General features: G+C 37.9%; 1 protein-coding gene across 2 annotated transcripts; it reads left to right on the forward strand.

The window, feature by feature from the left end:
* Nucleotides 1-706: 706 nt before the first annotated feature.
* Nucleotides 707-27,851, forward strand: LOC143882060 (DNA gyrase subunit B, chloroplastic/mitochondrial-like). Of its 2 annotated transcripts, none has more exons than XM_077385457.1 (21): nt 707-966; nt 1,072-1,216; nt 2,467-2,547; nt 2,631-2,744; nt 4,333-4,389; nt 6,344-6,445; nt 7,590-7,740; nt 7,894-7,970; nt 11,171-11,281; nt 11,947-12,017; nt 12,194-12,335; nt 13,381-13,479; nt 13,638-13,766; nt 14,520-14,634; nt 17,621-17,688; nt 24,942-25,055; nt 25,346-25,462; nt 25,600-25,653; nt 25,743-25,848; nt 26,386-26,516; nt 27,448-27,851. In XM_077385457.1, exons 1-21 carry the CDS (start codon nt 830-832, stop codon nt 27,514-27,516), a joined length of 2,190 nt encoding a protein of 729 aa, XP_077241572.1. In that variant the 5' UTR covers nt 707-829; the 3' UTR covers nt 27,517-27,851. The 2 variants fall into 2 exon arrangements, with proteins under 2 accessions (XP_077241572.1, XP_077241573.1); XM_077385458.1 differs by having other exon boundaries at nt 1,084-1,216.
* The last annotated feature ends 119 nt before the right edge of the window (nt 27,852-27,970 follow it).

Consider the following 27,970-nt stretch of genomic DNA (forward strand, 5'->3'; position numbering starts at 1 on the left):
TAGGTCATGCCATGGCCTTGTGTTTAGAAGTGGCTAATTCGAATTTAGATGTCAATCAATGACCTATTTGTAAGGGTAAGTTGTGTTTATTTTATTCTTCTATAAATTAAGGGAGATGAATTTTTCACCCCGCCTGTAGGATTATGCGCCCCCGTTTAACGTGATTTGACGTTAGAAAGCGCTCAAGTCCGCCCACAATTCCATTAACGTGGGGCGCATAATTCTACAGCCGGGGTGAAAAAATCATCTCCCTAAATTAATTTTTAAAAAAAATCGAGAAACTATATAGAGTTGAGCACTCTTGCTATTAAAAGGGGCAGAGGCAGATATATCATGAGCCCCCCAATGACCAATGCAAGCCGGTGTAAATTAGTCCGGCCCTCGCAAGTGTAAATTCCTGGCTCCACCCCTGCTAAGTTTGCAAGCAAGTAAGCAACCTATTTAATGATCCAACAGTTTATCAGTTGGTCCCACCCTTGATGGGCCATGTTTTAATAAATCTCTTATATCAGATGATCCAAGCTATGTGCTCCGTTGATATTTGCAGCCAACCTATCGGAGGGTTGAGATTGTAAGAATGCGTATCTTTCGAGTGTGGGACCAGCAGATAGAACGATTTGAACACTCACCCGGTCCGTTTGTCCGCACGCTACAAAACCGGGTAAGAGAAAACATTTCTGTAAATATCGGAGGGCATTTCAGTAAGTCCAGTTATGGGGTTTTAGAGGGAAAGATCTCAGGGTTTATCTGCAACTCAAAACACCAAAATCCACCATTTCCGAACAGAGAGGAGAAGAAAAACAAAGGGGAAAAAAAACCCTCATCTTTCATGGCGCTCTTCAAAGCATCTCCTCTTCCCATTCGTTTAATCGCCTCACGTTTCTTCGCTTATTCAACTCTCCAATCTCGCCTTCTATTTCTCTCTGCATCTCCTCCTTCTCGTTCACGCCTCTTTTTGAAAACTAGGTCTACTTTTTTTTTTTCTCTTTTTCGTTATTTTTTGTGTTCTTAGATTTTCTTCAAGGTTTGGTTCTCTCTATTGCTTTTACACACTATCTGTTCTTGTTTTAGGGCGAATTTCAGACCGCGAAGAGCTTCGATTAGCTTTCTGCCTAGAAATGCGTGTGCCGCTAGGGCTTTTATGTCATCGAGTGTGGCATCCGAAGCTGTTCAGGGGAATCAAAGCTCGCAAGCTTATGGTTCTGATCAGATTCAGGTATTGCTCCCTCATTCTTTCTCTTTCAATGGCTAATTCATGGCTGTAAAATGCAGCAAATTTGAAACTCTTTCTCTTAGGTGCTGTTTTGACTGCGAGAAAAAAAAATCTGATGGAAATTTTTTTGTGGGAAGTTTTGTTCTTTCTAGGAAATTAGAGGGATATAATGTAATTGTGGTTAATTTAGATGGATGTCTTCATAAATTAAAGGTCCTTCTAAATAAATAATGAGTAGGGTTTGTTCAAATTATCTTTTTTCCATGTTAAAAAACAGTAAGGACTTTTAGAAATGGGATTTGCTAGCCACATTCGCATAAGCTACTTCGCGCCCCGTCCTTTGCAAGTGATGACAGCCATGTCAGATGAATTAAATGAATAGAGCAACAGTCAACATATGCGGCTGTCATCACTTGCAAAGGACGGGGCGCGAAGTAGCTTCTGCAAAGGTGGCTAGCAAATCCCTTTATAAATATTTTCCATTTCCAAACTTTTCCAGAAACTTCCTGGTATCCAAACAGGGCCTTAATGAAATATCTTAGTGGTTAATTTCTGATTAGGAAGGATTTCTCTAATTTTTGCACTGAATGCTTGTGGAGTTTGTGTTTAGTAACATCCATCATTTATGGCTAGGAATGTTCAATCAATGGTAATATTTCATACATATTGCAAAAGAGTAATGATACAAAAGGAATTCATCTTAGAACCAGGATCGAACTGAGCGAGGAAAACAAGGTTAACTATTTGATTCAACTCAGTTTGACAAGTTGGATGGAATCTTTCAATGCTTGACAACTAAGAAGTATGAATTTGCAGACTGTGTGGGGTTATAATCAAGATTTTTCAACTTTACATTTTATGTATATTGATTGTGCCAATGACGTGAATGTGAGGCGTTCTGGTTCTGTATTGTATTTTGAAATGGTGCTTTCCGTTGGTATCTAAAGATGTGTAGAATTGTTTCAATTTTGTTGTCGAAACTGAGTATTTATTAGGGTTCTCGTATGTGAGTCTAGTTTTATGGTTTGAAAGATGAATAATCTTTAAGGCACTGTAATTGTAATATATTGTGACAAGAGTTGAGTATTATACGATGTCTTTTAAGGGATTCCTATATTTAATATTTGAATCATTGTATTATTTTTGGTATTATAGTATGCTCCATTGCTATTGTTTTCTGTTGGTCTTGAGTTATCATCTTGTCCTCATTCTGATTGATTTTAATAATGTGACGGGTTTCTGTTCTTTTTTAGGTGTTGGAAGGGTTAGATCCTGTTCGGAAAAGACCGGGGATGTATATTGGAAGCACTGGTCCTCGTGGTTTGCACCATTTGGTAACTCCCTTATCACCTTCCTCACGTTGTAGCTTTTAGCCGTGTTTGATTTTCTAACTTTTTTAGTCCATGCATTCATTTAGGTATATGAAATATTGGATAATGCCGTAGATGAAGCTCAGGCAGGGTTTGCTTCCAAGATAGATGTTGTTTTATGTGCGGATAATTCTGTGAGCATCACCGATAATGGCCGTGGGGTACGGGTCTTCTCTTGTCTTTATGTCAACATGTTAAGAGAAAAATGGACGTGAGGGCTCTTCTTTCCTTTAAATCTGGTATTCTGTGGCTAACTAACTAACTGATTTTGCAATTAGTTAGGGTTTACTTTTTACGTATCACTGTTCGTGCACATGTTAATGTTTTGTTGCTTGTTTTTATTTTCGTGAGTTTTAAGTGAGAAGTTTCTAGAAATTAGAGTTTTTATTGTTTAAGTTAAAGAGGGTCAACATGTTAGGGTGTTAAGTTGTTTTGGGGTCAAGTTGTGGAGAAGTGTATGGCTATCTTACATGGATTCTTCTGAATGGGAGAAGAATCCGTGTCAGACGCGTCTTAGATTCCAACACTTTAGGATTCAAAGAGGCACTTCTAGGTTTCTTGTAATTGTTTTTTTTTTTTTTTCTGTATACTGCTACCACAACCTTACAATTACTGCATGATTTAAGTTTTATCCATCCCGAATCTCGCCTGCTTAGGGGCTACCCAATTGGAGCTTGTGACCTTTGACTTCCTCCTTGACAGAGGGGTGGTGATACTTAGCCCTTTTATTGCTTTGTCTGGTTAGACCATCTCGACCACCTTTTGTCCTTTTCTTTTGCCTTTTCTTTTGCTAATAAAACACACACACACACACATACACACACACACACACACACAAATGCTAAATTGAAGAGCGCTCTTGCAAAAACTAAAGGCAAGGGGGCCCCCATTGGATCCACCTCACCAAGGTGCATTTATAGGAGCACTGAAAAATGTAAAATAAAAGGAATAATAAATGCACATCGATGACATGGAGCCAATGAGGTCGCGAGTCGCCCTTGTGGCCGATTTTCGCAAGGGCGGCCTTAACTTTAGAATTCACTTTAGCATTCCTCACACACACAATCAAGAAGGTATTTAATTGAGGAGCGTCATTATCAAACTATGGTTGTACAGATATCAAATTCGTGTATAAAAATATGTTGCATATTTTATCTTACGTTAAAAGAAACATGTGGTAGCAAATATTGATACTGACAAATTTGCTAATCTTTCTTTCAATGAAATTGTATTATGGGTTCATTTTCCTACATCTTCTTTAATCTTTTGTTTCTGTTGGTAAAATCTATATTTATTTCACTGTTTCGGCTGTAGACACCTGCCTTAGTGTGTCTATGGACCCAGGGACTGACCCAGGACTGCCTGGGTGCGTTCAGAGCCTTGGTTGTAGCCTGAAATTGTATTTCATCACTCGATCGAAGTTGCCACTGCTGGAATACATTATATTGAAAAATTCCGTGTATTCTCACCCGGATGTACATTTATTTGCATGCTTCAAAAAGAATAGAAGGTCCATTTAGTTGCACAGGTGTCCTAGTTTCCACAATTCTTTTTTTAATAACCCAACGAAGTCATTTGAGGCATCATTTATACATAAAATTACAGGATGAACCCTTATCTACTCTGATCGCATTTGCTTCCCTTTTCTTCTTCGTCTACTATTTGTTGCTTGCTTTTGTACTTTTCATTCATGGTAAACCTCTCTTTAATTATTGGCTTTTCATGTCAGACATTTTTATATTTGTGCAGATTCCTACGGACTTGCATCCTGTTACAAAAAAATCTTCGTTAGAGACTGTTTTGACGGTATCATTCTGCAAATTATCTCCTTTATTATAATTTTTTGAATTGACTAGAGATGTTTTTTTTTTTGGAATGATTGACTAGAGATGTTGTTCTGCACCTTATTTCTTTTTTTTTCTCCGTTCCGCATTTCTACATCATTTGTCCATATGATTTAGTGTAAGACACTGTTTTCTTCATGTTGAGCTTTTAGTTTGTCATGTGAACTTGATGTTCTTCTATAAAAGTTTTCTATTTTCATAGTTTTGCATAAAAGAGTCAGGAATCAGTTTTGGAATGTGCCTTGGTGTGAGATCTCCAAAGCCTTTTTTTAATAGTAGTCTCTCTCTCTCTCTCCAAAGCCATTCTTAGGCGGGAACCGAGTCATTTTTGCTTGTTAAAAAAAGGAAGTTATTTTGGCAAGAAGTTACTTGAAAAGAACAGTTTTTATTGACCTACACTAGTTTTTTTGTCTCTTCCGTATCGTACTCAGCAGGTTTAAAAACTTCAAGTCAGACGAGAAGTTGGCCATAGTAAAAAAGAGGCAACTCGGTCTTGTCAATGACCGACGCTGTCAACTTTTCATTACCTCAGTGAATCAAAGGAGTTCTTGTTTGACTTGGTAGGTAGAAACTCAGATCGGATGAGAATTTGGTTTACCAAATTGACTTGAACAGGTTGATGATCTACTTGGGATGTTTTTAAACTGTGCTACTCACAGTCTGTAACTTACATAACTTGGAAATGACTGCCTTGAAATTGGTTGTGAATCTTCAATTTCTAAAAAAAAGGATTTCCTTTATAACGTGTTTGAAATGGCTACTGTAAACTGTGAGGATCAACTGTTTATCTAAACATTTTTCAAAATAGACTTTAAAAAAAGTCTCTCTCTCTCTCTCTCTCTTTTAAATTGGAGCTTCACGAGCAATTTGAAGGCAGCGTCTTTTCCAAGTTATGTATGTTACAGACTCTGAATAAACTGTGAAGATCAACTGTTGGTCTAAGCATTTATTTGTTTCTGGTGCATGTTTGAACAAATGCATTAAGATAGATGGGAAGGTCACTATCCATATGGGTTAGGAGGATGTGGAGGGCTTTAATCACTACCCTCTAAACTACCTTTCAATTAGCCACAAGGGATAGATTAGCAAACAAGCTATGTGGGCCCGAGGGACGACATGTGGTGACCCTTGTTCGAGTGTGACGTGGAACATCGTCCAATCGGCTCCCTATCCTGGGAACCATGAGTCATGACAAGTTGTCGTGGCACCGTCCAGCCGTCCTTACCTACAATTCTTCCTCCTTTGCGGTCCAGGGCCTGAATATGCTGGTCCCTTGGGAATTCTTCAAGCTCTAGCGGATGGGACAAAACTGCGGGTAGGAAAATCATGATCGGGATAGCGGACCCAAAGCTATGGAACTTGGGTGTCGAAATATGGTCACCCAGGTTCGGGTCCATAAGCATTCGTAGAAATGACAAAACGGATCCTTTGCTCTTGATTGAATCCCTTTCTATTCAATTGTTCCACTGGAACTGCACTTGAAAGGGAGAAGGGATGCAAAGTTGCCAATCACAAATAATCAACTGTATCCTATTGTCAAATTTCATCTAAGAAATTTGCTGCCCACTTTGAATTTTGGTACTGTAGGGGCATTTGGTTGCCTGGTTGGTTTTGAAGAACATCTATTTTGGTACGCTTCCCTATTTTCTTGGTAAGATCATTAGTGGAGGTTTTGGACACTGTGCGAGTCCATATGAAGGGAATGAGGCTCAATTTTTTCTCTAATGTTTCACAATGGCGGTTTTCTTTGCATACAATCTATCAAATGTTACCATTAAAAAAGAAGAAGACAATCTATCAAATATTAATTTAGGATGTCTATCAGTATGCTTGTACTTAGATCTCTCAATAAATTGTTATTTTGAGAAACACTTTGTAATTTTAGAAAGTCATTAATTCCAACGAAAATTGTGTAGGTCTTACATGCAGGGGGCAAGTTTGGCGGTTCAAGCAGTGGCTATAGTGTCTCGGGGGGATTGCATGGTGTGGGCTTATCTGTTGTTAACGCCTTATCAGAGGTGTTTGCTTTCTTCTCATGTTAAACTACCTTGTTTCTGTTTCTCTTAGCTACATTTTGAATGAATTTATAGATGTTTGTGGAAGGTGTCATTATTTTTTTACCCAGCCGTGCCCTTACGAATTTTCTATTTTAGGTTGTGTTTGGATTTACACCACCTAAATTGCTATTGAATATGTGTTGCTTTTGAATGCATTGATCTTTAAATAATTCTTAACTGCTCAATATCAGAACAATGGTTGCCCACAATGATCAAATGAAGAGTACGTCGTACTCTCATACCACCTCCAACCCCCACCCGCACACACGAAACTCACGAACTATATATAAATGCATACGTACACATATATAAGTATTGATATGGTGAGGTGGTGTCCAACAAGACCAGACACTAAACAACAAAACAAGGAGGGGCTTCGTGTGTCTACAAACCCGCACACGCACATATCTCTGGACACGTGTAAATAATGTGTGCGTGTGTGTCGATATATAGATACACACACATACATATTTGCCAAAGGGCTGATATTTACATCCCCTTGTTTTGCTATTGTTAAGAGATATGTTATATTTCCATTACTTGTATTTAAGCTGGTGATTTTACAATTAACATCCTCTTGTTTTTCTATGGTTAAGAGATATGTTATATTTCCATTACCTGTGTTTAAGGTGGGGCCTTACTATTAAGCATAGTTGCCTGTGTGGAAAACGGATTCGGGAAGCGAAACAGAAAACGGAAATGGGAAATGCATTAAAAAAATATAGGGGAAACGAGAAACGAGAAAACAATAAAAAATCGTATGAGACATCCCGCTAAATTATATGACCGTTTTTTAAGTTGGGCTTTCTCGACCAAACATTTCACACTTAGTATTGCCACTGCACTTCCTTTTACATTCACACTATAATATCAGGTCAGTTTACGATGTCTTGGTTAGTGCCTTACCTATGTGACTGTATGTGAAACTTCATTTGAAGTTGAAGACAGTACCCAGGTGTACCCTTTCCTTCCAAATTCATATTTGGGTAATCATATCTTTCAGATTTTTTGTATGACTATTTTCTTCTCGTTGTGTAATGCAGGCATTAGAAGTTACTGTTTGGCAGGATGGAATAGTCTAATTTCTTCTTGTCCTGGTGCGCAGGCATTAGATGTTACTGTTTGGAGGAATGGAAAGGAATACCAACAGAATTATTGCCGTGGAAAGCCAGTGACAACACTGATAAGTTCCCTCCTTCCACCTGAATCAAGTTCTCGTCAAGGAACACGTATCAGGTTTTGGCCTGATAGAGAAGGTGCATTTTCATCTTCAGACAATTCTTTTTTTTTGTTTTTTTTTTTTGCTAGGGTATCTTGCTTAAGTTTTCTTCCCAATGTTGCGAAATATCTGGTGTATTTGAGGACTTCCTTTTCATTATAATCTTATTTTCTTGTCATCTTTTATGCAGTATTCACTACTACAATTGAGTTTGATTACAACACAATAGCTGGACGTATTAGAGAGCTGGCTTTTCTGAATCCAGAGGTAAATATATTACACCAGGCCAAAGTAAACGCTGTTCCCTTATGTTTGCAAGATGCTAGTTTCTGCTGCAATTTGAAATAGATGTTAGTCAGTTAGTCATATTATGAATAAGAATCATCATATGTCATAAGACAGGCTAATCTCATGATATTCTGCTCTTGCATCTTAATTCAGTCTTAACATACTTTGTCCAGATCACTGGTAACATGCAATTCTTTGGGTCCCACACATAGACATGTATGTGCAATCGAGTCTGTTATCTTGTAGAACATCATGAGGTTACCCACATGGTGTTGGTCTGGGAAGGCATACCATGCTTAGGATACAAGACTACAAAAATAAAAGGTTTAGCTCTTCTTAGAAAACACTAAACGAGGTTTGCTGGATCAAGTGCTTAGGATCATCCTACTAAGGAGTTCCGAACGGCGTTTGACTGGACTTATTGTCGACGTTCAGATCAATGGATCCGATCACGTACACAGGCACAAACACAGCCTAAAATTTGACTGTTAGGAAGGAGCCTAGCAGCCCCTGCCATTTTAGCGTTTTCCTTTTTCTTTATCATGTCCAATCTTTAGTCGCAAGCTTCTGTTGGTAGAAAACTGGGAGCTCCACGTGGCTCACTTCTAATATAGAAACCTCCAACAAATGATTTTTCTTAGAGAACAGTGAAGATGCTTTTCATAGACAATTTGATTGGGAATTTCATGGTTCAGTTTTAGTGTACAACCTCTAAAACAAGTTGTTTTCTGAGTGAATATCAAAATACGTCTTTTGCAAGAATTCATGAACCACAGGACCTAGTGGTAAAATGACAAGTGAAATTTTCATTATTGGTCAAATATTTAGGGAATTAGCCAAATACGAGGCTGGGTTGGATATGACAGCATAATTTAAGTTTTTCAAACAATGGGAGTTTGTTAGCTAAATTTTGATTGCGTGGTTTGGAGTAATAACTAATAAAGTAATAAGCTTTACTTTACTCCCGTTTTCTATACTATATAAGAGTTCCACAAGAAAGAGATTTTTTTTCGAAGTCACCATCCCCGTATCCTAACCATCCATTGGAGTTTTCATTTTCTCCTAATAAGTTTTACTTTACTCTCGCTTTCAAAACTATATAAGAATTCCACCAGAAAGAGATATTTTTTCAAAGTCACCATCCCCTTATCCCAGCACTCCATTTTACTTTTCATTTCTCAATTTAAGGAAATAATCCTTTGGAAGGTTCTTAATTAGTGTTGGCATTGAATTTATGATGACTATAATATTTATGGTATTCCAGTTTGATCATATCTATTGCTTGATATAGGCATCTAATAGCTCGTGGTTTTCTCTGAGGACTCCACTGAGACAGACTCTGCTTTTAATAGGGGCAATAGACATTGGATATTGCTTCACCTCGAGCCTTTAATCTTGGGAGGTGATTCTAGTAATGCTCTAAGGAGGAATTTCCCTGTAGTTTTGCTGACCATATTGATGAGGTTGTGGACCTTGTGGATTACTATAGACACATCCACCATTCTACTATTGAGATTGCAGATTTTCTTGCAAGGGAGGGTGTCCCTAGAGCGACCTTGGTTATTTTTTATTCTTATGCGTTGGTTAATGATCTTTGATATGGTTTCTGTAGTAGTTTCCATTTTTCTTCTCTTTCTCCGACCAACTTGGTCGGTGAACTTTTGTAGTTTTCGCACTTTGTTTTAATGAATTTCTGTCATTAAATATAAAATAAAAGCCTACTCTACTTTATTTCTGAATCCTCCATCCATCACAAGCTTCTCAAAGATTTTTTTTGAATGGTTTGGGATTCTTTTCTTTTTTTGGTAGGTAAGTTTGGATTGAACCTCCGACCCCCAGGTTGGAGAACATAGCCTTGGCCATTTAACTAGAGGCTCAACCCCTGGTTTGAGATTCTTCCCATTAATTAATTTTGAAAATATTCTATCAGTAAAAAAAAAACTCTGAAAATATTCTATTGTCCTATTCGTCAAATATGAATATTCTTGTTAGCCTCTGTAGTGAGGTCGTCACACTATAGCAGTCAGTAGGCATCTGTTAACCTCTTGATCCTTGATTAGGCCATCTTGATCTACTGTGTTTTTTCATCAAAATGCAATACGTATCCATGTCTATAAATAAATTTGGCAGTTGCTTGAACGTGGCTAACCACCTTTGATTGAATTTTTTAAAGATTGTGATCCCCTCAAGCATGATGTCTATGCAATGGGATGTACAAGGAATCAACCATCTTTATCTACACTGTGTTTTTTCACTAAAATTCAACATATATCCATGGATATAAATAAATTTGGCAATTGTTCGAGCCTTGCTAACAACTTTTAACATTTTATTGAATATTTTTAGGATTTTGATCTCCTCAAGCATGAGCTCTATGCAATGGGATGTATATGGAATGCAGCAGATATATTTTTCCTTTTACATTGGTTTCGTATGGGTTGCCTTCTAGTTCTTGATGTTATCTTATCATCAACCTTCATGTCATCTCACCCGTCAAAAAAGTCCTCCGGGTGGGTTGATCTCCTGATCATCCTAAAATATTCTGCCACTGATCTCTTGTTCCTCTGATACTTCAATTGAGTAATACCTTGGTTCTTGAGTTTTCTATAGACAATACCCTTGGGAGCAGGCCTCTTTCAACCACCATGTCTAAGACGGACATGGTAGATCACGTACCCCCATGCCTTGCTTTTTATCCCAAATGACGAGCCTTATCAGGACGTGTTGGTCGTGTGTCTTACACAATGGACGGGTGCTGCCGATACTCCCAGTGCCTTAACCTCTTCAAGAACCACATCATATCAGACTGCTTTTTTCTCCATAGCTCCAAAATGTATTTTTAAGCCCCCATGGCTGAATGATCCTCTTCTTCCTAGGGTTTACTCTGGCTGACATATCTTCGTCAATCTATACTTCTATATTGTTCATATCTGGCTTTATACATGCAATATTTCTTTTTAATTTTTGCAGTTTACGGTGAAGCTAATTTTTATCTTCCCTGTTTTGCTTCTCTTTTTTGACATGATTTTTTACCATCCTATTTATTCAGTTTTTTGTTTCTCCTTCTGCATTATTTTCTATAATTTTCTTTCCTAGCATTTTGCTGATCATTGATGCACTTATCATTTCTTGCTATAATAGGATTCTAAATTTATTCTTTCCTTTACGTTCTTATGCAGCTCACGATTAATCTAACGAAGGAGGATGAAGATCCAAAGAAGGCGCAGTATAGTGAGTACTGCTATGCTGGCGGGTTGGTTGAGTATGTGAGGTGGCTAAACTCTGATAAGGTATGGCTGTTGGTTAGTTTTTCTATTTTTATGATTGGAATAGAAGAGATTTCTATACCATTTCAAAAAAAAAGATAGAAGAGATTTCTACTTCAACTAATCATTTCTAAAGTTTCATTGTCCATAGCAATTCTTTTCTTTGCTATATTATTTTTCTGAGTAGTTGTCTTCGTGAATGACTTATGGTTTATCTATAATCTTCAAGTTGCTAATTTCTAGGGACTGTGTTCTGATAGGGAACATTTTCATTAATCATTGCTGGTATTGCAATGTTAATTAGAATAACTTTAGATTCAATCTGTTAGCATTCTAGGGTCACATTCTGTGATGCAATTACTTTATTTACATCATTTTCATTGAGTGGTACTAAGTCTTATAGTCTTATATAAACCCTTGTGATATGATTCAATCTGTTAGCATTCTGCATAACACACGGCTAGTATTCTTCTAAAAAAACACTGCTAGTATCAAAATTGATTTGAGATTTGGAGATTTCATGTATCAATACAGGAGCATGGCTTTTATATCAAATCTCTCCAATTTTTTTGTTACACATGTTACATTTTTTATCATTTGTAAGCCATGCGAGTAAAAAATCTTAATTGTTTTGGGCATTAGTGCCTCCTGCACCGATCTTGTGCTAAGGTGACTGTTTTTTTATCCAGAAACCTCTTCACGACACTTTAGCTTTCAGAAGAGAAATAGATGGGATCACGGTGGATGTGGCTCTACAATGGTATAGTATTCTACCCCCATGCTCATTTATAGAAGCTGTAATACAAGTTCTTCAATTTCATGCACACAAACCTCTCATGCCAAATTGATATTTTGCGCAAAGGACACTGCATTTTCATAAATTTTGGTAACTAATTTATGCACTTTAAATTGGGTATCGGTTGTCATCTTTGTTAGGAGCTCAGATGCATATACAGATACATTGCTCGGCTATGCTAACAGCATTCGCACAGTTGATGGTGGTACTCATATAGATGGCTTGAAGGCTTCATTAACTAGAACTCTCAATAACCTCGGGAAGAAGTCCAAGATTATTAAAGTACGTTCTTTGGTCTGTAAGTTACTTTTGTTATGTTTATTATTGGCAGCAGTCATATTGTCATCTGGTTAATTTCTACTTTGTTGAGGCTTGATCTGCATGGTTAATCAGATGTCTTGAATGATCAGAGCGATTTTGTCAAGTTGTATTAGTCATGAGAATGTTAAGAAACAAAAACCATTGTAATTACCCAGTTAATTATAATCATTATCAGGTTACATTGGAAACTGAAGATTGATATTCCTGCAAGAACCCACCAGGAATATGGAAGATCTAGAACAGATAACATAGAGATTTCCAATATTACAATACGTACCAATGGCACCTCTTCACTAAATGACGAGATGAACTGATAAGGTGTGCATAGTAAAATGGCATTCGCTCTCCTCAATAAACATTTTGATTGAATTATCACAAGATCTCTCTCTCTCTCTCTCTCGTGTGAGTGATATTGTTTCTGAGATGTAGGGGTAATCTAGTCTTATCGCCTGTTAACTTTGTAATTTAGTCTTAGTGAAGAAAATTTCATATTTATTTAATTATACCTGTTAATTTTGTGAAATGTCCTTTATTATTTTTGTAATTTCCCATGAGATTTTCCCAACAATGTTTGGAGAGAAACCTGTAAATTATCCTTTATTATTTTTGAAAATTTGAAATTATTTATTTATGTTATTTCCCATGAGATTTTCCCTACAATATTTGGAGAGAAACCTTAAAGTGAGTTTCCGGAGAAATTTCTAGGACGAGAATATCCAACAATTTCGAGCACCATATTTAGCATGTTCTCATGTATTATACCAAATATACGGGCCAAATGATGTCTATTGGGAGCAATTGTCATCTTCTCTTGACAAAAAAAAAAAAAACGCAGCTCTGTGTACTTCTTGTAGAATGGGAAGCAGGCAATATTCCAGTATTTCCAGAGCAAGGGAAAATCTAGTTACCAGCTGTGTGCACAGAGATTCTTTTCTCCATACATTAAAAGATGGATTTTATTGCATTCACTTTCAGTTTGACACGTCTTTAACCTTTTCCATTCCAGGAGAAGGATATTAATTTAAGTGGGGAGCATGTTAGGGAGGGGTTAACATGCATCGTCTCTGTCAAAGTTCCTAATCCAGAGTTTGAAGGACAAACAAAGGTGCTTGCTGTTTCATTCTTATGTTCATGAATTGTTGTTGTCTTAGGTCTTCTGTCGTACTTTGGCCCACTTATGCTAAGAAATTCTTGAAATATTTTTTTATCCATATAAATGCTTGTTTCATGCTCTTACACTCCTACTTGTTTATTATGTGAAAGACAAGGTTAGGAAATCCGGAGGTACGGAGAGTGGTCGATCAATCTGTTCAAGAACATCTGACCGAGTACTTAGAGTTGCATCCTGACGTACTAGATTTAATTCTCTCCAAGGCTCTTAATGCTCTAAAGGTTTTCTTTATATTCAGTTATTCTTTCATTTACTTTCTACTCCATTTGAGTTTGTGTTTAGTGCTTTCTTGTTTATTAGAGTTTTTAAATTTTAAGTACTAATCACTGTTCCGGTAACTTCTAACAACACCATGTGAAGTCATTTTCTTTATATGATATCTTTCGCAAACTGTCATTATCTTTGGAAGGTATTCAGAGTGGGTGGCGGGCTGGGGTGGGTGGGGTTAGTTGATACTTTAGATATTCTCCAGAAAATTGTGCATTTACAGGTTACTATGGTACTCAATCTTAGGGGTGCAACTCGGGTCGGGTTGGGTCGGGTTGAGGCCAACCCGAACCCGAACCCGACCCGAGGAACCTTTTTGCTAACCCGACCCGACCCGAGATTTTTAGCTTAAAAAATTAAAAAAATTATTAAAAATGTCGGCTTCACTCGGGTTGGGTTGCCCAAGCCCTCAACCCGAACCCGACCCAAACTCAACCCGGGTTGAGAAAACCCAACCCGAACTCAGCCCAACACGACTTTTTCCTGGGTTGAACCCGTCGGGTTCGGGTTGAGCCTGCCCAAGTTGCACCCCTAATACTCATATTACATGTTAAAATTATCTTATAAGATTTTCTCTCTCTCACAAGTTATGACTGGTAAAATTACTTTTATAGCCTCCCCATTGAAGTTTTATCTTTCGGTTGAGTATTGTTTATAAAAATTCTGAAGTTTAGTGGTTAGATGTTAAATATTGTCTCTTTATTTAGGCAGCTTTGGCAGCCAAGAGGGCAAGGGAATTGGTGAGAACTAAAAGTGTCCTAAGATCTTCTTCTCTTCCTGGGAAACTAGCTGATTGCTCAGCGACAAATCCTGCAGAATGTGGTATGCTGTACATTCTCATTTTAATTGTTTTACAGTACTTGTGCCTTTCAAAAAAAAAAGTTTTACAGTACTTGAGCTTCATGAAGCGATATTAAATCTGGGTTAATGGTTCTCAAGATGTAATCAGGGATCTTCTGTTATCGATTATCTGCATTTGTGTGTTCCATCCCAACTGACATTGGTATATTTTTATGTTAAATTGTACTCTGATTAATTCATTGTACATATGAACCATTTGCATATATAACAGAATGTGGTTTGCTAGAAGTTCAAAATGTGAAGTTGCAAATTTCTTTTCTTCATGCTTCCTCCTTGAGTTTCCGCATTGTTCTTAGACATTATCACGTGTTAGAATGTTACATTAGTATAAACGATTTTGTCTGTAATTATGTAGGCATAAATTACGTTCGTCTAATCTTTGTCATCGTGTGCATTCTTCTAATTCTCTATTCGTTAATAAGGGAGTCCTAAGGAGAGTATAAATTTTTGATTCCTTAATAGTGGCGTGTCCTAAGGAAAGTATAAAGTGACTTCTACTATTCTATCAAAGCTCAACTAAGACCATGGTTTTATATTTCCGTCGAGACCGACAAGAAACGGCCGATATGTTTTTTATTCCATCCCCATCGGAACACATACCGAAACCAGAGCACATACCAAAACCAAAATTGTAAGTGTATTAGTGGTACACTATATCGTATACAACTCAACTCAACTCAACTAATCCTTTGTCCCAAACTACACTATATTGTATGTGGTTCATAATTATATTTATATGAATTGTATGTGAGATTTGTAGGTGAGTGTTTTTTTGTGTGTTTAAGACAATATAAATACCTTCGCTTAATCTTTGTCATCGGTTGCATTCTTCTAATTCTCTATTCGTTAACAAGGGAGTCCTAAGGAGAGTATAAATTCTCTATTCCTTAATAGTGGAGTGTCCTAAGGAAAGTATAAAGTGACTGCTACCATGGTATCAAAGCTCAACTAAAACCATGGATTTATATTTCCGCTGAGACCGGCAAGAAACTTATGAAATGTTTTTTATTCCATCCCCATCGGAACACATACCGAAACCAGAGCACATACCAAAACCAAAATTATAAGTTTATTAGTGGTATACTATCGTACGTGGTACATAATTATATTTATATGAATTGCATGGGACAAGTGTATGTACTATGTATAAATATTTATATGCATTATATGTGAAATGTGGTATGTATTGAACCATCACATGTGCGACAACTCATAACACTAAGTGTTCGTTGTTGTTAAACCATTATGGATGGGTATTGCTTATGTATTGGTTCCTAAGTGTGTATTTGTGCGTATTCTAGCATTTCTTGAAGTTTCATCTTAAAATACTATCATTTGCATACGTTTCCATTCGTTTTTGTTAAAGTATAAAAGATAAATAACGCCATTCTCTAACAACTTAAGCTATTGGAGAAGTTGGTAAGTCAACATGGTATCAGAGCCAAAGGTCTCGAGTTCAAACCTCCCGGATAGCAAAAATCCACATGCGATGGTTGGCCTAAAGTGGGACCACATGTGCCACGTGTTTGCCAAGTGGGCCACACGTGTGGGGGAGTGTTAAAGTATAAAAGATAAATAACGCCATTCTCTAACAGCTTAAGGTATTGGAGAAGTTGGTAAGTCAACAGTTTTCATGCTTTTACATGGGTTTCACCAAAATTTCCAACCAAAACAGAACCTTCTGTTGCCATCGGGACCGAAACCGAAATTTAAAATCTTGACTAAGACCTTAGCTTCAAAAAGAGACATTATTTTTTCAGATTCATAGTGGGGTGCGCAGGCCCGTGCAGTAATGCAATGCGTGGGCGACACGTAAGGACCCCCAATAGCAAGCTACTGGTGGTGGGCCCTCCGCCTAAAGAAAAGAGACATATTGATCTATTTACTTAAGATATTTTGACAAATATGTTAGAAAAGAGACATTGTTCTATTTACTTTAGATTTTTTGACAAATATATTTGGAAGATCTCAAGGGTCAAATGGTTTTTCGTAGAGACTTGGAGTGAGGTGGGACATATGGCCAAATGATTGATGTTAGCACTTTTAAGAATGGTGGCACTTTGATAACTTCTAACCTTTACGAATTGAAAGTTATCAATTTTAAGTGTAGTTCTGTGGTGCTCTTTCTCTACTTTTTTATGTTCGATTTGGTGTGGGTGGGTGCGAGAGGGGGGGGGGGGGGGGGGGGTTGTGGTTCTATTAGAAATTAGAAAAGCAAAAACTGCGGCCGAGATGGTTGGGCCCGCAAGAAGATACAAAGCAAAAGAAAGCAAGAAATGACTGTTGTAAAGTCTCGCCCAACCTTCTCACATTTCCCTCATAGCCCCACTACCCAACCAAACAAAGCTGGTGGTGCATTTCTGCCAAACAACCTAGTGGGTTCCCTTCAAGGTTTTAAATTTCTGTTTTGGGGTATATTTCGGTCCCCACCAAAACCGAAATCTCAGTCGAAATTTGGTAAAAGGCCTCGAAATTTCGAAATTTTGGGCTGAAATTTCGGTAATTTCGTCTGAAATTTGGTAAAGGATTAAAAAAAAATATTTTTTTTCTGAAATTTCGGTGAAATTCCCAAAATTTCGGCCGAAAGAAGAAAAAGAAAGGAAAAAAGGAAAATAAAGAGAGTTTTAGACTTGGTTGGAGTTATCAACTTATCAATGTATCTGTCACATTTAGTGTGAGCAAATAACATTCCTTGCAAACAAACAAGTGGATTCCCTTGTTGTGAATGTGGTCTTAGGTCATGTTGTGTATTTGGTAATCTCTGCTCTTGTAAATGTTTTGCCTTCAATCATAAATTTTTATTTATATATAATATATATGGGGAATTAGAGGTATTCCTTTATCAATACATTGTGATGCTTTTTCTTTCATAGAATTTAGCAACTTTATTTTTGACATCAACTCAAGAAAATGGCATCTCGTAAACATCATTTTAAAAATTGTGCAGAGATATTTATAGTCGAAGGTGACTCAGCTGGTGGTAGTGCAAAGCAAGCTCGTGATCGGCGCTTTCAGGTAAAATATTTCACTTTTGCTCATTGGTGGGCACACAACAATTGTCTGCATATACACGTATTGCACACTGATACACGGGAATGGTTCTTGGGTTGGGAAACACATTTCCTAGGAAAGATAAGCATAAACAGATCCATTTCTTAAGAGAAACGATGGGAAATGTTGAAAGAAATATTTCCCCTATAGTTGGGAAACTATCCTCTTTGGTTGTTCGGCAAAGCCCCTCTTTTCAAACTTCGGAACATAGTCACACTGTTATCTATTGTTGGGATGGGGCCTAACAATCTCGTGTGTTAGAAATGAGATTAGGGTTAGAAGAGAGGAAGACGAAGAGGAGTAGAGGATGGGAAGTCTCCACTAGGGAGCTCTTCATGTAAATTATATATATATCTATATACTATATAGGAGAAGAGAAAAGAAGAGAATTTTTTGAATATTTGGAAAATTCTATGAGAATTACACATCACTTTTTTTGACTTTTTTTAACAAATGCACCCATTCAACTCACATATTTTCAATCCTACCCCCTCCTTTATGCTTTTTAACAAATGCACACATTAAAGCCACATAATTTCCAATCTTACCCCGCTCCTTTATGGTTTTTTAATAAAAAATCTATAGGGTGATCTTAACCATCCGATTTAAGAGGAATTATGGAAACCTCTATAGATTGGACGGCTTGGATCAGCCTATGGAAATGATTTTTGGGGCACAACATATTTATGTTGTGTTCCATCACATGGACGGTTTGGATCAACCTATGACGTGGTCCCTACAGTTCTTTGTTGGCCCGTGTATCGCACGGGTTTTTTTTACTAGTGTATATATATATATATATATATATATATATATATATATATATAGAGAGAGAGAGAGAGAGAGAGAGAGAGAGAGAGAGAGAGGAAAGTGTTGATGAGCTTAAGCTCACCAAACTTATGGTGAGCTTAAGCGCCCAATCACATGGGGGCCTACTTTGTTAGGATGATCCAAAGCATTCATTTGAAAGGCCCTTGCATAGATGGGGTGTGTACCAAAAATCAGCTCCATAGGATCATCCTAACCCATCAATTTGTGGAGTTCAAAATGGACAGACATTGTTTGTCCACAAATCTGCCCATTTTTGTCCTCCACAAATGGAGGGGTTAGGATGATCCTATGGAGCTGATTTTTGGTACACACCCTATCTATGATAAGGCCTTGCAAATGAATGGTTTGGATCACCACAGAAAATGTGGGACCCATGTGATTGGGGAGCTTAAGCGCACCATAAGTTTGGTGAGCTTACCAACACTTTCCTCATATATATATATATATATATATATATATATATATATATATATATGCCCCAAATAGGGCATCCAGTGTACATGACTATACCCCTTATCTACAAGTAATGACTAAACTACCATAAATACACGGTATTCTACACTCCCCCTCAAGCTGGAGTGTATATACAATGGAACTCCAGCTTGCTACAAAGAAGACTACAACAACTATAAATAACAAAAAGTACATAAGCTCATAGACACATCCAGCTTGCTATAACACTCCTCAAGCTGATATGGTAAATACAAAATGAAAAGCATAAAAAAGACAACGACCACCATGATCAACGGCCATAAAAAAAGAGCAGGGGGAAAGAGCAGCTCCCCCTGAAGCATGGTTTTAAATTTCGACCGAAATTTCGTGCATTGAGATCAAGGGCCATAAAAAAAAGAGCAGCTCCCCCTGAAGCAAGGTTTTAAATTTCGACCGAAATCCGAAATTTCAGGTTTCGGTGGAGAACAAAACCTAAATCAAGTAAACCTGAAACCGTACAAAATTTCAACCGAAATTTCAAAATTGTTTTTCCCGAAATTTCGATCCTAAATTTAAGGAAAATTGTTTTTCCCAAAAATCTGGAATTTCAACGTTACTTAATATTCTCCCGAAATTTCGGACGAAATTTTGATAATTTCGGCCGAAATTTTAGGACGAGATAAAATATCAGTTTTTTGGTTTCGTCTGATTTCGCCGGAAATTTCGGTTTCGGTGAGGACCAAAACGCATTCCGAAACCGAAATTTAAAACCTTGCCTTGAAGTAGCACAACGACGAGAGCGATCAAACATGGCCTCCCCCTGAATGAGAGCACGATGAACAGATCCACATATCACCGAGCAATGGAGGCTCCATGGTAGGAACCAACAACGGTCCAACGAGCAAAATAAGCACACCAAGGGCGCGCATATGAGAAACGGCGAAGCACCATGAGCAGAAACACCAGCTAAGCAGCACCATGCCTATAGAAGATAACCACCGATGGGGAAACCATCGGAGACAAGGTCGACGGAAAAATTGTCGCCTGAAGATAAGAAGAAGAGAAAGAGGATAACCATCCAATGATAGGGAAATTATCGTCTGGAGACAAGATCGATGGCACGGATATCGTCGCTTGAAAAGAGTTCGATGGGGAAACCGTCTCCTGAAGATATTAAGAAAAGGGGAAAAATAACCGACCAACGATGGGGAAACCATTGCCTGAGACAAGGTCGACAGCAAGAACATCGTCACCTGAAGAGAGCCGACCAATGATGGGGAAATAATCGCTTGGAGACAAGGTCGACGGCATGAACATCGTCGCCTGAGGAGAGCCGACCAACGATGGGAAAACCATTGCCCGGAAAGAAAGTCGATGAGGAAACCGCTGCCTGTAAAAGAGCTGACCAACATCGAGGAAACCATTGCCTAGAAAGAAGGTTGACTATAAAAAGAGCCGACCAACGATGGGGATACCATCACCCGGAAAGAAGGTCAACGGGAAACTGTCGCCTGTAAAAGAGCCGACCAACGATGGGGTTACCATCGCCCGGAAAGAAGATAAGGCATAAAGCTGGAAAGAGAGATGAATGCGTAAAACTACGCCAAGAGAAAACATGAAAGAAAAGACACCTTGAAGAGACGGAAAACATAAAGAGAAGACGATAACACTCTCTCTCGGGCGAGAACATGAGCTCGGAGATAACAAGACAAGATAAAAGAAAGACAACGCCAAAAGGCACAACACCAAAAGACAACACTCCCTCAAGAATAGACGACAAAGAGGACAACCATAAGAAAGCAACCCAACAACTACATGACAACACTGCAACACTCGCCCTAAAGTTGAAGCCGAAACTTGCAAAGAAAAGAAATTCGAAAAGGCACCCAATCTCTCTCGGACATTTCATTGAACACTTGGGGTGCACCTTGGAGATGAAGAGAAAGAACATGAAACACAAGAAATCTAGAGGGAGAAAAACAAAGATGAGGATGGAGGACAACAAGACATCACTCCATACGGCAACCCAAACGAGAGAGAGCATACTGAAAATGGGTTTGCCGAGACAGAAAACAAGGAGGAGAATAATAATCGCCTAAGGTTATTCGCGCGATTAACTTTATCACACAGAGTAATCGCATGATAAGTAGTAATTGCATCATGCGATTAACAAGGAGGGGAATCACATGATAGCACGAGCTCAGAAAAAAAAGAAAAAATATAATCGCAATAAGGAAACAACATATGGTAATCGCATCATGCGATTAAGAGAGAATAGGGGGGGTGTTCCGGAACAGAGAGAGGGAGATCTGAGCGAGAGAGATAGACACAGAGAGGGTTTTTGGCTTGGAGTTTTGTGAAGGAGATGCGTAAATGCGCAAATACGCACTGGATATACCGTAAATGGAGGGTGGGTTTGCGCAAATACGCAAACCATACTGAGAGATGCATGAGAGAGATAACTGATTTTTTTCATTTTGGAAGTTTGAGAGAGATTGGGTAAGAAAAGGTTTGAGAGAGATTTTAGGGTTTTCAAGGGAGAGATCTTCCGATAGAGAGATATTTGGGGAAGTGTGGATAAGCGCAAATGTGCAAAGGGACAGAAGGATAACGAGAGAGAGAGAGAGAGAGAGAGAGAGAGAGAGAGAGAGAGAGAGAACACAAAACAAAAGGGCGGTGAATGGTGTGGAGGTGAGATACTCTTCTTCTTTCTTCTTCTCTAGGATCTTGAGCTCTGATACTATGCTAGAAATGAGATTAGGGTTAGAAGAGAGGAATGATTGATGGAAGAAACACCAGACATATCCCATACTTCTTGCTCCCCCAGCCCAGCCACCTGATGGAAATGGACTGACTATTGGAGATATTTGTGTGACTTCGTGTGCATTGGTGGGAAATTCAACCATCAACCGAAAAGAGATGCAACAGTGTTGAAGAGACAATTATCTCACCTGCAAACTGAAGAAGAGGAGTAGAGAAGATGGGAAATCTCCACTAGGGAGCTCCTCATAAAATGATGTATATATAGGCCCCAAATAGGGCATCTAATGTACAATGACTACAATACCCCTAATCTACAAGTAATGACTAAACTACCCTAAATACATGAATGCAATATTTATGGAAGGATCGTAGGCCCTCCTTTCCCCGCTCTTTTCCCGAAATGTGTCTCACATAAATGAAATCATTTCCCAAATTACTTTCTTAACACCATTTGCCACTGTCTTTCCATTTCCAGCTGGCACTCTTAAAGAAAAAGAGCATCTTTACGTTTCCATTTCCTGCACTGTTTGTAGTTTCCAATTTCCTAGGCATGTGACTGATAGATTACCATCCAAAAGTTATAGGCACTTTCATCCATGTCAATTTATTTGATCTGCTACACATTTAAAAAAATATATATGCTACACCTATGGAAGGTGGAATTGCAGGGGTGTAATGCAGCTCATTATATCTTTGGAGATATTTATTTTTTATTTCACTGCCATACACTGCCTGGGCGTAACACCCTATTCACGTTTTTCCTAAACATGGTTTAACAACAACAACAAACCTCAAGTTGCAATATATTGAGACGCCTGGGGAAGCAACCAAATAAACATTCATCTTGATTTATTGATGAAATGTTCTTACAGACAATTGAGTAAGGGGGGCCCAAGAGTCACTAATGGCACGCCATTCCTCGTCGTTTTGTGAGATCTACGGGCTGGGGTAGTCACTGTTACACTTGAAAATACGTTAATGAAAAAGAAAAAAAAGATGGACAGAAAAGAAAAGATGTTTGTCTGCAATATCACTCTGCCGAGGTCAGCGACGGCCCACGGCAGATCTCTGGTGAATTCAGCGGGCTTGGGCTGTCACTGTTACACTTGAAATTTGAAAATACTAAAAAGAAAAACAAAAGATGAAGAGAAAAGAAAATACCTTTGACCGCAATATTGCTGCCCGGTTCAGTGACCGTCCCTGTGTCGCCGTTAATGATTGATGATTTGCGGGCAGGTCTCTTGTGCCCTCCTTCGTTCCACCATGTGATGGTATCCAGTCTTGGATACTCCAGAAGCGTGTATGTTTTCATAGGAAAAGGTGTTAGAGTGCGTCTGTTCGCTATTCCTCTTCTTCCCTCAACAAACCCACCGGAAAATGAAAAAAAAAAAACAAAAAAACCTACTAGCAGAAAAGAAAAAAGTGATATCAAAAGAGAGATGAAGATGCAGGAGTTTTCTTTTTATTTTTCTTTTTCCTTTTTTGGCGCGGGAGAGGGGTTCCATTTGTTTTTGAATGGATGAGCAAAATGGTTGTAAAAAAAAATCTCGACCCCAGCTGTATAACCTACAAACAACCCCACAATTTTGTGTGCCCGATGCTGTGAGCTCACAATTCCCTAAAGAAATTAGGGCAGAAGGACACTTCATACCAGTTTCCTATCTAAAACATGTTAATCCTAGACTTGCTTTTTCTTCACCATATTTGTGTTTTCCTATGATTTGGCCGACACTTCGAATTTATTGCCGACTCACGTGTCCCGTCGTGTCCGACACGACACGCGTGTCCACACGTGTCGATACTCCTTTGGGCACTTTTACTTGTATTGCTGGAAGTGTTAGACTTAATGTGGGTGTGTGGACATGTTCTTGTACCGTGTCAAGTGTGACATTCTGTTTTTTATTGAATATTATGTTTACCTCATTTAGACAACTCGTATCCATGTCGAAATTGGACACACGGATCCATATCCACAAATCATGATTACCTATACTTTCTATTTTAGCCGTGTCCCTGTTTCTAAAGTTTGGGGGTTTGCCTTGTCCGACACACCGTGTCCGTGTCCACAAATCATAGGTGTTTTCCCTTGTATTGACATTATTTGTTTGGTCGTCAAGTTATCTCTATTCCCACTGAACAAAACAGGGTGCTATGATACTAAATGCACTTGATCTTGTGTCTATGGCTTCAGTTTGTTTCAGTAGGTGTCAGTAAGTTCTCTGGGAGACATCTTATATTCCAAAATAACTGTTTCCATTCTTTTGCCATCACATTTTATCAGTCTGAAAATTCCAAGAAATATTTAGAGAGAGAGAGAGGCCTCTTTTACATTTTTTTCCTCCTATTCTTCCCCTCCTGCTCCATCAACCCCGGCAGTTACTTAAACTCACAAAAGCATCCGGAACCAGCTATCTGCCTTCCTTTCTCCACAAGTTTCCCTAACCATTGATCACTAATTACAGCACCGGGGTTGTCACTGACCTGGGCAGAGATCTTGCAGAGAGCCTTTTTTGTCTTTTCTCTCTTCATCTTTTTCTTTTTCTTTAAAGTATATTGAAGTGTAACAGTGATTGCCCTGGCCTGTATATCTCACAAAACGACAGACAACAGTGTGCCACTAGTGACTCGTGGGCATGGGAATGTCAATCCCCTAGAGTAAATTATAATGTATGATAGTTGTGACTTGTGAACACATTTAGCAAGGATTTGGATCATAAAGTTTGAGATCTCATCCATTTCATAAAAAGAAGAAAGTTTGAGATTTCATCAATCTGCTTAAACTGGCAGAGCTTCATTTTTGTTTAGAGGAGGAACATTAAGCATAAGTATCTTATCGTTTCTGATCAGCCTGGTGTGTTTATCCTTGGCCATTTGCAAATAATCATGTTGAACAGATCAAATGATTTGAGGTTCTTGATTGGAAATCTTTATATAGTATCTGACATGCAGAGAGGGGGAAAATGGGGGAAGGTAGGGTGCCAACAAATGGATAAAATTGAGTCGTGACTTGTCTTGCTACTTTTTCAACTTGTTGGGATCAATCTAGGATTTTTGTTTTTGTTCTCATCACTTGATTCCTTACTATTTCTTTTTCGTAAGCATAGGATGTCTGATCAATAATAGAAAACAAAAAAAAGTTCCAATTTGTTCCTTTGGAGATGTGACGGATCTGACTTGTGCTCCCTGTGCAGGCCATTTTGCCCTTGAGGGGTAAAATTCTCAATATTGAACGAAGAGATGAAGCTGCAATGTATAAAAATGAAGAAATTCAAAATCTTATTCTTGGTCTTGGACTTGGTGTAAAGGTTATTTCATTTTGCAATCTCTCTTCTCTAACATTTTGTTTATTTCCACTGTCTAAAAACTCCCTGAGTCAACCATCGACTCACCCAAGTCAACTCCCTTTTACCTTCTCTGAGATCTTGTCCCAATTTTGCCCTATCAAGTCAATAAAAACTCCATAACTTAATGAAACACTGACCACATAAACCATTGACTCCTCCGAGTCAACTCTTTTATTCTGGCCTACTTCTGATCTGAGTCCGAGTTTTTAAATACTATTTATTTCATTGGCTTTTTTAATTTTGCTTTTCAGGGAGAAGATTTCAAGAAAGAGGCCCTTCGTTACCATAAGATCATCATTCTAACAGATGCTGATGTGGATGGTGCTCACATTCGAACTCTTCTATTGACATTTTTCTTTAGATACCAGGTAGAGAGGGCATCCTTCTTATTCTCCCAAATATGACTATGACATGATGATATTAAATGTTTGAAGTGGCCGACTAATTGATTATTAATAGCTCAATTTGTGAGTTTTGGTTGATGAAGTTTTCCTTTGCACTGCAGAAAGCATTATTTGATGAAGGCTGCATTTATGTAGGCGTTCCACCTCTTTATAAGGTCTGTGTGCTATAACTTTTTGTAAGTTTGAAATTCTTTCAAGTATTTGTTGCATCAAATCTTTCCTTACCACTTCTGTAATAATTCAGGTTGACAGGGGCAAACAAGCACACTACTGCTACAATGACCAAGAACTTAAACTCCTACAGAATAGTTTCCCATCAAATGCATCATATGGCATACAAAGGTTTAAAGGTAAGATTATTTGGGGAAGTAATATAGAGAATTGATATCTACACACCCTTGTTTTAATAATGGGACTTCTTTCTTTATTATGCACTTCTTTATTAGCTATGAAAGGCTGTTGCAATTCCCCAAATCTTATCAACAACCAATCATCAAAATGTTTATTAAAGTGTGGAGTGCTATTATCAGAATAAGTATCATTCCCTCTGGAATGATGGCACACATCTTGAATGCATTGTAATACCATCCTTCCTAGTTTTAATTGTACTTTTGAGGTCGATTATGATTGATCTAATCCATTCGTGTGATAGACCTCACCTTGGATGCTCCATTGCCCAAAATTTGTTATCATTGTGATTCTAATTATCCGTTCAAGATCCATAAAAAGTAGAAAATATAAACATGCAATGACCTCGATTCGATGGATAAAAAAGGCCATTGAAAACATGTTGAAAGTGGTTAATTTTTGGGCTATGATCAATCCAATTCATACCAATCAATATGGACCCCATTTGTGACTTTTTCATGTGTATTATTGATTGAAAGGCTTAGGAGAAATGATGCCTTTGCAACTATGGGAGACAACAATGGATCCTGATAGAAGGCTGCTAAAGCAATTAGTGGTAGAAGATGCCGCTGAAGCAAACGTTGTGTTTTCCTCCCTTATGGGTTCTCGGGTAAGTAATCCTTATCATTCTCAAATTCCTTCCACCGTAAACAAGAAAACAGCACATGCTATGCGCAGACATGCTTCATGCAAAAAAAATTTTTTGTTTATGACCAAGTTTTTATGAGGTGAAAATAGAGATTGTAAGAATCGTTAGCTTAAGGGCCACTTTGGATACCCTTAAAATTACTTTAGTTATATGCACATAGTCTTATCTGCACATAATTGTATATGCAAATGATAGTTGTAATTTTATAAAGAGAAATAGTCGTGTATATTTCTTTAGTAATGGCTTCCAAAGTGGCCTGAATGTGCCCTTTGCAAATAAGGCCCAATTTTGGTACTATCCAAATAGGCCTTGAATGTTACGAGTTCACTACAAATGATCATTGTTAAGATCTGATCTTAATGATCAACGTTGGGTCCCAACATAGCATACATGTAATAAACTGATAATGACCATACAGACAACTGATTTGGACTATGGGATAGTTTGCTTTTTCTATCCAAGTCTTCTTTTTATGCCCTCCAACAAAACAGTATTTTCTCTCTTTTCTTTGTGTTTGTGTTTGTGACAAAAATCCTCTGACTACGGGATACTTTGGTTTTTCATTTTCTTTAGATATAGCAAAGTTTTTTTTCAGGAGAGTTTGTTGCCATATGTAAGGTACATGCTTATGTTTAAACTTAGTGCATTCTAGTACATAATAATGTATAGATTTGTCCATTGTATTTGTTTGTTATGTAAGATATGTAATAGCAATAAAGAAATTTACATTTTTAAGGTATTTAATTGCTGCAGTGAAATTTACATTTGTAAGGTTTTAAATAACCTCGGAGGGCCGCCCAAGGCTTGTGCTGAATCACTCAATCATCCAATTCATCGTCTGGATTTTGACATCTTTTTCAATCAATTTTTGTTTATATAAATTCCTTCTCAGGTGGATGGCCGGAAGGAACTCATACAGAATTCTGCAAACATGATCAACCTTCATCATCTTGATATTTGAGAATGAGTCAAAGGGGACTAACATTTCCACCTTACATAGGCGTCACAACTACATTCCATAGTTTGGTTTTGCTGGTGAACAGGGGTTTCTTTCAGGCGGGGAAGGTTTTTAACAAGTTGCTGCCATTTAAGGAAGCATTATATGTTCAGAAGTTCTGAATATTTTTTGTGGGGGATTAATGACATTCTATTCATTAACGACTTACGAAGTGTTCTTAAGGGTGTATTCTGGTTGACAGCCAGCAACCATTGTGTATCATTTATAGGTTTGATTTCTTTTCAGGCATTCTGTTGTTTATTACTCCATGTTTCAATATATTATGGGTTGTTACTCAATGCAAAGATTTATTCATTAATGTTCTCTTTTTTTCTTTTTTTGGCTTCTAAGTTGGGTTTTGTTCTTCAACCATTCTCGGAAGCGATTTTGTGCTTATTTTTCTAAGTGGAGAATGCAA

This window comes from Tasmannia lanceolata, unplaced genomic scaffold (assembly GCF_043159265.1).
Source record: "Tasmannia lanceolata isolate RefF3 unplaced genomic scaffold, GAP_Taslan_0.1 ptg000007l, whole genome shotgun sequence".
Classification (NCBI taxonomy): domain Eukaryota; kingdom Viridiplantae; phylum Streptophyta; class Magnoliopsida; order Canellales; family Winteraceae; genus Tasmannia; species Tasmannia lanceolata.

Bases quoted from the DNA above. Each gene is read 5' to 3' on its own strand.
- LOC143882060 (XM_077385457.1), top strand. From the start codon at position 830: ATGGCGCTCTTCAAAGCATCTCCTCTTCCCATTCGTTTAATCGCCTCA. The intron at 13,480-13,637 runs GTGCTTGCTGTT...ATTATGTGAAAG, and splicing joins AGTTTGAAGGACAAACAAAG to ACAAGGTTAGGAAATCCGGA. The intron at 25,849-26,385 runs GTAAGATTATTT...ATTGATTGAAAG, and splicing joins TGGCATACAAAGGTTTAAAG to GCTTAGGAGAAATGATGCCT.